Source organism: Doryrhamphus excisus, chromosome 20 (assembly GCF_030265055.1).
Source record: "Doryrhamphus excisus isolate RoL2022-K1 chromosome 20, RoL_Dexc_1.0, whole genome shotgun sequence".
NCBI lineage: Eukaryota > Metazoa > Chordata > Actinopteri > Syngnathiformes > Syngnathidae > Doryrhamphus > Doryrhamphus excisus.
In genome coordinates, this window is record NC_080485.1 from 10,437,368 (window position 1) to 10,449,835 (window position 12,468).

The 12,468-nt window shown below is 40.3% G+C and overlaps 1 protein-coding gene across 13 annotated transcripts in view; it reads left to right on the forward strand.

Annotated features, from left to right (window-relative positions):
- Positions 1-12,468, forward strand: part of wdpcp (WD repeat containing planar cell polarity effector) — a 104,720-nt gene that overhangs the window by 80,405 nt on the left and 11,847 nt on the right. For 9 of the 13 annotated variants that reach the window (XM_058058182.1, XM_058058189.1, XM_058058183.1 and 6 more), the window contains 4 exons: positions 3,480-3,563; positions 5,005-5,096; positions 6,253-6,284; positions 7,072-8,952. In XM_058058182.1, the coding sequence (XP_057914165.1) occupies positions 3,480-3,563; positions 5,005-5,057 (137 nt within the window). In that variant the 3' untranslated portion in view covers positions 5,058-5,096; positions 6,253-6,284; positions 7,072-8,952. Of the gene's footprint in view, positions 1-3,479; positions 3,564-5,004; positions 5,097-6,252; positions 6,285-7,071; positions 8,955-9,129; positions 9,400-11,284; positions 11,412-12,468 lie in introns of those variants that run through there. The other 4 variants (XM_058058187.1, XM_058058186.1, XM_058058188.1 and 1 more) reach the window with 2 other exon arrangements.

The window sequence follows — 12,468 nt, forward strand, 5'->3', positions numbered from 1 at the left end:
TATTCATGCACTGAGGTTGAATTGTTTGTGTATACCCAATACTCATTTGTAATGTGCATGTGCGAGCTATGCTATAATATACTTTGGTCACCTGTACTGTAATTGGACCATTCAGATCTTCCAAATTCCCCCGACACACCTGCAGTGACCTTTTTGCTCCAGACACACACAAACTAAAGGTTGAAATGTGTCTGCACTAAGTCTTGTGTGTGTCAATATTGTCCACATGCAGTGGGCATGTCCTGTGTGACATGCAACGTAGCTGAATCCTGAATGATGCAGTAATTTACAGTGAAATGTTATAAAATGCAGTTTGCCTGTACAGTACAACATCCTGCTCGTCTCCATAACAAATGATGGGTGACCTTTTACCACACCAAACTCTTTGTTCAAACAACACACATGTTCTGTGCAAACACACCCATACTCACCTAGCACGTTTAATTTACCCTCTTATGTTCTCCATGTTCCACCACCACATCGACTACTATACTAATCCTGTATTGACCTTAATATTATGAATATAAGAAGCAACCTGCATCCAATAAAAATACTTGATTCCAGTTTACATGTAAATTAGCATATTGCCATTACTGTCTGTATCATATTGTGGCTAATCAGTTTGGTGTCCGTAAGTTCAGCCTAGGGGCAATTTGGGTCCAGTGGCACATTCTAGAAATAAAATTAAACAAACAAAACAAAACAAAAACCAGGAAAAATAGAGCAAAAGCTTCAAAATTGCAGCTCTTAATAATAACACAAAGCTCTGTCTTTTTTGTGTATACTATACATGAAAATATCTTGTATTAAAGCAAATTTGATTAGCTTTTTCAGTATGTGGCCCTTGGTGGAAAAGGTTTAGACACTTATTTTCTGTCCTGGCATGGTATGTTCTGTGATCTCTCAGATGATTAAAATAGTTTCTATCTGTTCTTTACCTGTTTTTTGCTATTAAATCAATCAGTCAATGCTCCGGGACTTACACCCATCAACACGCTCCATAATATAAGTTTTAAGGTTATGTATTGTTATTTCCTCTGCAGAATGTAAACCTTTAACCACCTCTGTTTGACATGTTCAACATATCCTACAGCAATCTAATCAGTGAGTAAGCGCATTATACACATAATAATTCACATGTTTTTATGACCCAATATTGACCTAAAACCTTGACCTTTAGAATTCAGAAAACTATTTTTCCTCAATATTTAAATTTTATATTTTAATAATAATACTAATACATTTTTATTTGAAATATATATATTTCAAATAAGTGCTATTGTGGTTAATTGAGGAATACTGTGTGTATGTAATCATAGTGACTGATGACTAGTGTTATTGCTTTAATGGTTTTTAAGGTTGTCTCAACTGTGTGATCCCTATCCCATTTAGGAAGTTTTCCGTCTTTAACTCTTCCCAGTAAACTGTATGCATCTATAAATGCATCTATACAACCTTCCTGTTTTATAATGTATGTAGTTAAGGCTGGCTCAGGCTTGCCCTCAATCATCATCATCAGCATCTTCGTTATACTGCCAAAGGCTTTTAGTCTTCATACGGTTTGACTCATTCAAACTTTGAACAATTTGTCACTAGATATCTTGCACAAACACGTACCGCCCACAGATGATTTCATTCAACTTCCAGGAAACAGCGGAAACAATTAGATTTCTGTCAGAAGATCTGCGTTCTTTTTAGGTGGATCTCTTGGACTCGGATCAGATTGTTTGTGTGAACGTCTTCAGGTTTTCATGCGCGTCCTTTTGTGAATCGTGAAGAGCAAACGACTGTGGTGATGCTCGCTCACTCAAAACGTACAATAGAAAAATCACGTTGCAGCTTAGAGATGGTCCTTTTTTTTTGTAAGAGAGCAGAGGAAATGGCTCATGGCTGTGTGGCTGACAAGTGTAGTGATTGGGATAGATACGCCATTGTGAGCGGCAGCCTCACGTACAAGTAGTGGGAGGGAAGCTTTGTCTCTTTCACGCTATCTCTTTTCTTCTGGGTCGCCTTTTTTTTGCCAAGAGGAGAAGCCAAGTTGGTTGCCTGCGTCTCTGATGTTGCTTCAGGGCCCTTTTGGAGCTGGCGGAGAGACAAGAGCCGCTTTTATCTGAAGATCCACGTCTCCTATACACCTCCTCCATTGCTCTCTCCCGTGCTCGTTACAGGGAAAGCCTGTTAGCTCCGGCGTGTCCCCAAGAACAGAGCTGTTAGTTTCGGCTTCCCCCCCTCAGCCCCACTCGATCTTTGCACACAAACTCCGCCGACTCCCTGTCTCGACTCAGTGGCATGACTGGAGTCTGAAGCTGTTGTCACAGTGTGAAATCCTTAAGAGAAAAAAAAACTGAGGAGAAACCTTCTCTCCGGTTTTGGGTAGCACACATCATATAGTCATGAAAAATGATGAGACTGAAGCATATCCGTGCATGCTATGCTAATTGCTGTCATAGAAATGTAATTTAATGGAAATAGTTGTCAGGCTTTATTGCAAAGACAACATGTGATGTTTACTGTGGGTGTGAAATGCATCGGAAATATGATTGGGGAGAAACGGGAGAGCACAGCAGGAGGAAAATAACATATATACATGCTTAGTGTGCTGTATATTGTAAAGTTCCGCCTTAGCCAAGACAATGCTGATTTTCATTTGGATCCTTGTCAGCAAGCTATTAATATAACAATGTCTTTATTGTGGTGGCTTGATTATGAACTTTCATTGTGTTCTAACAACACATTTAGAACTAGGGGTGTAACAGTATGCCACAAATCGGTACGTACCTCGGTTTTAAGGGCGCCGTATGGTTCATTTTTTGTACAGTAATGGAACAGAATGCAAAACACAATGCTGCTTAGCTTTTGTGTAATCACCTTTTTACATCTGTGTAATACTTGCTTTTATAGTCAGTATAGTTACTCCAGACCCCATTCACTGTGCAATATCTGATCAACCTCCATGTGCAATATATTAAGGGCTCTAAATGCAACATACTAAGTTCTATGTGAAGTATTTCTATAATGCCTCATTTGAACTCACTAGCAAGATCTCAGTGTATAGACTGGTCATATATCTCATCTCGTTTCATATTATCTGCATACTGTATTTGTATATAACTCTGGGAAAAACTGTTGATTTTGTTAATACTTGGGTTGTTTACATTGTTTATTTTTCTATATTGTGTATTTTGTACTGCTTAACTGATTCTGTACTCTTGCTGTACTCTTGTTTCAAACAAAACTTTTGCTTCTAACACTGTTAAAGAAACTAGTGTTACGTGAATAGATTTTTAGATGTTAGCTATTTTTAGCTACTTTTTAGTACTTTGGAGCTGTTGATATGTATAAATATATACAATCATTTATCTTTCTTTCATAAAATACAGCAAAAATTGCATTTTTCAGTCATCATTGCAAATGGAGATTAATGATGATTAATTAATTTTAAAACCGCAATTAATCTTCCCTACTTTTGAACATTTTAGATCCTGCAAGAGAAAGAAACGGCGTGTATACTTGGGCGACAAGGGCCAAAGTACAACATGACCTTCACACTCTATCAAAACACTGTGAGTAATCCGTGTGTGCATTATATATATATTGTACGTGTGTGTGTGTGTCATTGTCAGTTGCATGTCCCTACTTATATCATGTCAACTGTGAGTCTGTTTTTATTGCACATCCTAATTCTCCTTCTTTTGTTTCCACAATATTGTCGTTTTCAGTAAGTAAATTAAGCCTCCCGGGACGGTTTTGTGAGGAGAAGTCCATCATTTTACGGTCCATTATGGTCCGTATTTAAATCGTATGAAAACCGAGTGTGTCCAAGCGGCCCGGCTGCAGTGTTGTGCCTTTCTCTGGTGACGTCTGAAATGTCAAAGCCACATCAGTTCTGGCTCTTAAATTCCGAGCCCTGCAACAGTGCTTTAGCTACATTTTCAAACGCCACCAAGATCACATTTTGAAGCGGCGTTCAGCCTCTGGCGAGCTGACGAAACCCAAGCGATTGTTTAATACAGCCGTGGTTGTGAATGACATGTTGAAAGAGTGTGACTAAAGACGCTCAAAGCATCTCACACAAATATAACCATCCATAGCGCTATTGTGAAGGAGGAGGGCGGGCGGGCATTGTTGTCATCGCCCGACTAACATATTGGAGTGTTTATATGGGATTCGTGTGCATTAGATAAAAAGGCGCTCTTGTTGTTCTGTGTCCTCTTGAGGCTTTTCATGGCTGTTTGACTATAACACTGATGACTCCGTCCACGTCCACCCTGCCTGTCGCTAAGCCCCCCTTTCCATCCAGCCAAAATCCCCTTTATCGGCCAATTTGGGTCCAGAGGGAGAAAGATGCTCGGTGCTAAGCTCTTTTTAAAGACACTAAAAAGGAATGATGTCGGCAGTTTGGCTGGCAGAATGGTGCTTGTGCTGCCCTGAGTCTTCCCCTGCTGACTGAGGCCAAGAAAGCACATCCCAAAGAGAGCGCCAAACAAAAGCCTTTGCCTTTTTTTTTTTTTTTTTACAACACTATTTCCCTCCTCCTGTAGAAGAATTTTATATATTGCTCCGCTCCCCGAACATCGTAATCTGGTCTCAGATGAAGTTTCATTGTTTCTCATGAAGCCAATGACAGCTTAGCTGAGATGGAGTCGGTGTTGCCCTGTTTGGCTCTGTGAGAAAAGAACTGCTGAAAGAGAGGCGGGCGAGCACAATGGCGGGTTGGGGGCTTGTGTGCATTTCCGAAATCTAAATCAGAGTGGTAAGGAAGCGTACCAATGTTTCTTTAATGGCCGCCGGCTTCCGACGCTCTCAGCTTTTTTATTTTATTTGTGGTATCAACTTCAGAAATTACTGTAATACACTTTAATATTTGATTTAATGATATTTGCAGAACTGCATTCCAACATGAAGCAAGTTCAGTGATGAGCGATAAAAGTCTGCAATCTGCTTTGTGTTGTACGTCTTCAGCCTCACGCGACTTTTAAGAAATCTTTGTTTGTTCGTCTCCAGCGCCGATGGATGAACCAATCGGGTCCGAGCTCAGGCGGAGCGCACACACGTGACCGTGAACCCAGACGTCCTGAGGACACTGATACGAGCTGGTGTGTCTGCCTGTCACACTATCTGTGTTGTGTCTCCGCACGTCTTATCTCGGGCTGCAGCTTAACCTTTGCAGGTGAACGAGTCGCAGGAATATAAATAAGAATAGGAATAAGCAGAAGGTAACCTAGCGAGCGTTGCTGACCCTGGCACTTTGGGAAATGTTGTGTGTTATTGGTGGACTTGCTCCATTGGGTCAGCTGACAGCAGACTTTACAGCAACTGAGGCGCTGTTTACACAGCAACCATGTACAGTCGTCCCTTGCACTTTCAGAGACTATGGCGTATTATTTGTGAAAAAAGTATTAAAAGACAAAGGTACAGTATATGTAGTACTCTGGCCACCAGTCATCAGTAATGGTCCATTATCACTAAGACATGACTGTAGATTACGTTCATGCTGAGAGTCAGCCATGGCATGTCCAACATTTGAGAGAGAAAATTATTTCTCCTCCGAATCGCTGTGGAAGTGGTATGTTTTTGAGCGCTTTGTCCATTTGAAACCCCCTTTTTCGATGCCACTTATCCTCATTAGGGTCCTGGGGGTATGCTGGAGGCTATCCCAGCTGACTTTGGGCGAGAGGCGGGGTACACCCTGGACTGGTCGAAAATATTAAATTTATTAATATTGAATCCAACTTGGTGGAAATCAACAAATCACGGTCGGGTCTGGAACCAATTAACCGCAATAAAAGAGGATGACTATAGTACACAAAATTATACAACTCCTGGACGCTGTAATATGCATGCAAGGCCAGTAGTTGGCGACATCACAACTCTCATATTATTAACGACAAGCAGCCATAAAGCAACATCACCGCTCGTTATTTCGTTGCTTGCTTCATTTAGTTTAGTTTATCCCAGTTCTCCGTCTGATGGGGATTTGTCACACTAGAGAATCGCTCTGTTGTCTGAAATCCAGACTGCAGGCTAATGGAAGTGATTTGCATCACTGCTAAATATCTGTACAAGGGGTTTTAATGTCAATCACAAGCTTATTAGCTAGAGCTCACCTTGAGCGACAACGACACCAGTCAAGACGACGTGTCAGATTAATTGAACATGTGACATGTGTGCATATGTATGTGTGTATAATGCTTGGCTTGTGGTAATATGAACATGTAACATTTTCTGTTTTCCCACTTTCTTATACTGCAGGAAGCAATGAAAGGGACGGAGATGCCAGCAGCGTGAGTTATTTAACTTTATTTGACTTTTCCCGGATTTCCACATTTCCCGGCCCAGAAATTTCCATTGAAATGAATATCATATTGCTACCTTTCTCGACCATACCAGTATCAAAATCTTAAGGCTAATAATGTTCCACAACCCAAAAATTCCCACTTTTCTCGTAATTCCTCAGTTTTTGTTTTGCATGTTACTTCAGCCTCACCCTTCCCTAGTCTTTGTCGTGACTAATTGGTTCCAGACCCAACAATGATGGGTGAATTTACGCATAGCGGGATTCAATATTAATAAATAGAATATTTTTCTAGTTAAAGCATATAAAACTTGTTTATGACTTTCTAAATAATCTATTTTTAAACCATTATTGGAGCCCCTTAGAGATTAAATACCGCTCACTGTAATGTGCAGGCTACGGAATCACTGCAGCGACAGAAGAGACGGTAGCTGCTAGCATAGCAACTTACATGGCTTAATAGTTTAACTAGTTAACCTCTCCAATTTACTTATTCTGAAGTGTTTCAAGTGGGGATGAAGTAGAACATAAGAAGACAAAACCTTACCACTTCCACATGGAATGGGAGGAGAACTATGTTGTTATGTAATCTAATCAAATGTCAAATACAAACTTTAATATCTACTGACCAGAATACTACATATGACATGTTTTTCAATATTCCTAATAGATAATATAGAGTGAGGGAGCGTGATGTAGCGACTGTGTTTAGATACGCTTATGATATAATTGATCTTTTACTGTATGTGCCGACTGATTCAGTGTTTATCTCTCAGGTGGATGACAACCTCGGGATGGTTCGACTGCTTCATCTGCAACCCATTTAATTACAAGAAGTTTTGTTAATCATCATTATCATAGATTAAAATGGACTTCAAAATGCTAATTGCTTCCATGGAAGGCAAGTCGTCCACTGATGATGATGCAGCATCAGGACCAACTCAGGTGTCTTTTCAATCCCAAGGTGGCCAGACTATGAAGGTCTTACTATGGACTTCAGCATTCATGACCAAGACATCAGACATCAGTGGTCGATGTGCATTGATTGTCTTCATCCACACTAAACTCAGTATGTTTTTGGGACACATATTACTAGGTCTCAGAGACCTGAATGCAACTTGAAGCAAACGGCAGCTTTTACCTTGCAAAGATGCCATTAATCATGCTATATTATAAACCATTTAATATATTTCCATCCCTGAAACTCAATGTTCCTCAAGGTGTGTGTGCGTGCGTTTGTGTGTGTGTGTGTGTGTGTGTGTGTGTGAGAGGGAGTCTGTGTGCGTGTCGAGCGAGATTACGGGCCACAGTTTTATTCATGAATAGGAGCCAAGCAGCGACTTTAAAGCGTGGCGCCGAGCCCCTTTCCTGAACAGCCGCCATGCTCGTGTCAGAGCTGTCGACGCGGCGCGCTCAGCGGCTAATCTGACAGCGCTGTGCGAGCCCTAATCCCTCACTGTATCCTAATCTATTTACTTTGCATTCTAAGAGGATTTCCATCCAAAAAAATATACAAGAAGCGATGTTGGAAATGGACAGAAGATCAGCGAGGATGCTTTTCTGCTCTTTTTTTTTCCCCCTTGTTTGTTTTGTTAGCTTTCAGAAAAAGAAAATTCATTGTATGTTTTCGGGGAGTCAATCCCCTGCGAGAGGGATGTCTGAAAGGAATTACATTTGTGACTGATACTAATACTTCTCTTATGTAAACATCCAAATGTGATATTTGGCTTGCCACGATGCAGTCACGCTGCACACTGCTGTTGCTGCTTGCCTTCATTCACACCACTAATTCACAGAGCATCTCCTCATTGTTTGACCTGACAACTGCAAAATTGCTTAACAGCCGAGGACCGGCTCCTCTCTTGTCTCCCCCATCACCACCAGCACGCCGACAATGGCCCACACCGTAGACTTTTTGACATGCAAACACACAACAAGGCCAAGTGCTCTCCTCATTTCTGCTTTGAGCAATTTAAAAGCATAAATAATAATGAAGCTTCATTTCAAATATGGCCACCAGCTTCATTTTTTTTTTCCACCTGAGATGACTTGTCAGCCTATTAGCAGTGCAATTAACTACTGGGCTTGTTCATGTTTGGAAATGAAGGCAGCCTGCAGCACTTTGCAGCATCCTGGGATTTTATTTATTTGTTAGTTATTAGAGTAGAACCTGCTTATGTCGGCAGCCCTTCTGTGTCGAGAAGCTTCTCAAGTCCTGGTCTTCTTATTTAAAAAAAAAAAAAAGTGCCTGTTTTATATAATATATGAAAACAAGGAACAAAATATGCTCAATTGGAGAAAACCAATGTTCAAAAATGCTTTGTCATCACGCATTCTCATTATGTCATTCTCATTATCAAAGTCACAAATAAACGTGCCATCAAGAGTTAACTAGAGTTTTCAACTATGTCGTCAACTTCTACTTCAGCCAGTCATTGGGGAATAGACCTTAACGGGTTCTACTTTTAATGACCCCCACCCTCACCCGTCACGGCTTGCTTTGTTTCCCATATTTTTCTGAGCCAGCGACTTACAGTATGTCATGTACATTATTGAATGCATGAAACACAACACCTGAACAGGCCTTGTTCCTTCCCTGTCTCTGTGTTAGGTTTCCAACCGTCATGGCTTCCATAAGACAACACCAGCAACGTACTGTACTTCAACAATTGTGGTTTTACACCTGACTGTAGTAACATACATTGTTATAAGGTGTTTATATTGTGTTAATGTATTTACTCCTGTCACCCTTATTGAGTATGTGTCACCTTTTAAATTCAAGTAAAATACCAATTACTTGTTTAAAATTAATGGTTTTGTTGGCCTATTTGTAGGTCATAAGTCAGCTGACGAGCGAGGAAACATGGCCGACACCTCAGACAGGCTGCGGACGCTCTGGCAGACGACCCCCACCAAACTAAACGGGAAGCTCCCAATGCCCCGAGGCCCCCGAAGTCTCCATTAAGCTTCCCCTGTGGGTAAATTGAAGACAAGTCCAAACGAAGAACTGGAGGTGCGTCCTGAGATGAGATGACTCAAGCCCCCACCCTGCTTATCCTGACGATTCCCAACAAGTTGTCAGACGGACAGAGTGGTCTTGTGAGGTCAGTCAAAAAAAGAAAACCAAAACAGGTGAGACCCCACCCGCATTTTCTTGTCTCATTTCCCATCAGACACTTCAAAGATAGAAGTGATTGACAGTCACGGTGACCACTTCCTGTGGAAAGCCTAATTTGCTTTGATTTAATCACAATCAATTTTAGGAATGCTCTTTAACCCTAAAATGGCTGATGGTCCCAGTCCATTTTAATGGGTGGAGCTTGGCTCATACACAAAAAAAACTTGTGTAGAAGGTTGTATTACTCTACAGTACAGTGTGTTGAGCCATGCTGTAATATAGTGACCATATTTTCATTACCGATACTCAAACTTTACTCAAAGATGCCTTATAACTTCAATATATTTAAAGTATGTCTCCTCTGTATGGATAGACAATATATAATACATAATATCTATAACCAAAAACCAAATTCAGCTCCTGTTAGGTTACGAAACATGTTTAAATATGTCTAAAATAATATTCATTCATTCATTCATTTTCTACCACTTATCCCTGATCATTTTCAGTCCTGAAAAAAAATACGTGAAATAATGATAGAAATAATGTCTTTTCTGTATTAGAAAAATAATCCTCTATGAAAATAGTAGCCCTCTTTTCAAGGTTTACTGAATAACAAAAAAATATGAAATATTAGCTATATCAACAAATCCAGCTTTAACAAAAAGTACTCTCATGAACTTTAATGTAATGATGTAAATAATAAATATATTCGTCGAACAAACAAAAGATGCATATCTTTTAGGGTTGTCACGAGACACCCAACCCACAAGGCGAGACGATGCAGAGGTCGCCTGTTGGGAGGCAAGAGACAAGGAAACATACAAACATATCTCCCGATAAATAACTCAATGTTTGGTTTGTTTCTTTTGGCTTTTTCCTGATTATGGAGCCTCCACAGCTGATCTTTTTGATCCGCATACTGATTTTTGGCTTGAGGTCTTTATATTCCGGATGCCCTACCTACCGATGATGCTTACTAGTGGAGAGTCTAACATGAGGAGTTCGCTCCAAAGTCCAGAACGCTACCGGAACAGGCTGGATGACAAGAGAGTTCACTCTATGCATCTGTCTCAACATCTGGGCATGTTGGATCTGTCGCTGAGTGTGAACCCTCATGTCAGTCTTTTTGTCTCTTTGTCCCTGTGGGTAGAGGCGGGGCCGCTGGCGAGTGCACTCAGAGTGCTGCAAGTGAGCATCGAGAAGAGTAACAACCAAGCAAACACAAATATGAATGAACGTTTCAAAGCCAAATACACGGACAAGCCATATCTTATCATGACATAAATGGGAAAAATGGTCTCAAATAATGTTGACAATCATATTGCTTATCGGCAATAATTTTTAGCACAGTTATCATCCAGCAAAATCTGTTATTGTCACACAATATTAAGCTGGTGGTTAATATTATCACATATGGCAATATATGGAGGCCAGAATAATTGTTACATTCATTTTCAATTATCGCATTTATTATAATTTTTGTGAGCGACAACACTGGTCACTGTTTGATAACCATACTCATCTCTGGACAGTAATGACAGTAATTAATTTGGGACAACTTGTCACTCAGAAACTTTACTCCTTAACGCCTTAAGAGTCATGCTGGTCACCGATTTGACAGCTCGAGGCTTTTAGCTCGATGGTTAGCATTCTCGACTCTTCCCGCTTTAAGCACACAAGGAGCTGGCTGGGGCAGGCCAGTTACGTTCGACTATTTCCTAGAGGGTTGGGCGCTTCCATTGATGCCATATTCCAAATTATCCAGATCCTCACCGAAATCTAAAGTCATCTTCCCCAGTCCCTAGAGTAGGTTGTGTTTGAGGAATGCATTCCTAATACATGCACATTTCTTCCCAATGATTCACCAGGATAGGAGGTGGCAGCGTTTCTGGAATGTTCTCAGCCAAGCGTGATTGGCTCATGTGTCGGCCTTCACGAGGAACCGGCAGCTCTGCCAGAATCCTGACCTTTGTGTGGCCTCGACTGGACTCGAAGGTACCGTACATAACACACTCACCTGCCTTAACGTCACTTATACCCGAACATCCAATTGAAAAAAAAATCTACTGTAAGTGATACTTGGAATAGAGGTATTAATTGAATAGTTGTAGTAGTGTAGTGTATAGTGGTTGTAGTTTGCAGTACTACTGTAGTGTTGGTGAAGTGTTTGCATTGCAGGCACCTTCATGAGGGCAAACAAGGCAAAAGTTCAACAAGCGTATTTAGTGTAAATACTGTGTAATATCTATACAGTATGGGCAGTCAATGTCAAGTGGAAACGATTAGCACATTTTGAAAAGTAAAAACCACCTTCCATATATATATATATATATATATATATATATATATATATATATATATATATATATATATATATATATCCTTTTAGTGGTTTAACTTTTATCTTTCAAGCAATTTGTCCAACTTGTTTTGAAATTTCATCGCACAATCCTGTGTGCAAAATGATGTGTGTAGAGCATATGATGTTTTTTAGCAAGGCCAAGCTGTATACAGCTAAATGCTTATAGCATGGTGTGTATTTGTATCATGATGCAAGGTGCGGCCTCAGGAGATGAACACCCTAATAATAAGGTGTGCGCAATTATTAGGCAACTTTTTTTCCTCAGACTAAATCAGGAAAAAAAGACATTTGGCAGACTATGAAAAGTCAAATAGTGGAACAAGTCTTAGAGCACAAAGTGACATTGGAAAGGACCATCAAGTGGTCTCCTGTCAATTTTTCATGTACTGGTATTTGCATAATAATTATTCACACATTTTATATTGGAAAAACTGCAGACTACAAGCACAAAGCTAATAACTGATTGAACATACGGTATTGTTAAATCAATGCATCTGGCACGGCCAATCAAAATAAGCATGGTCATGTTATGCCCGTTCATTGGCTGTCATTAAAATATTTGAAAGTGACACTGAGAAAAGGTAGAAGAAGAGCTACTTCTTCCTGTGTGAACACGACCAGCCCAAAGTGTGGCCCCACTCTCCAGCCAATCAGAAACAAGCATGAACAGAAATAGAGTGTCAACATTCA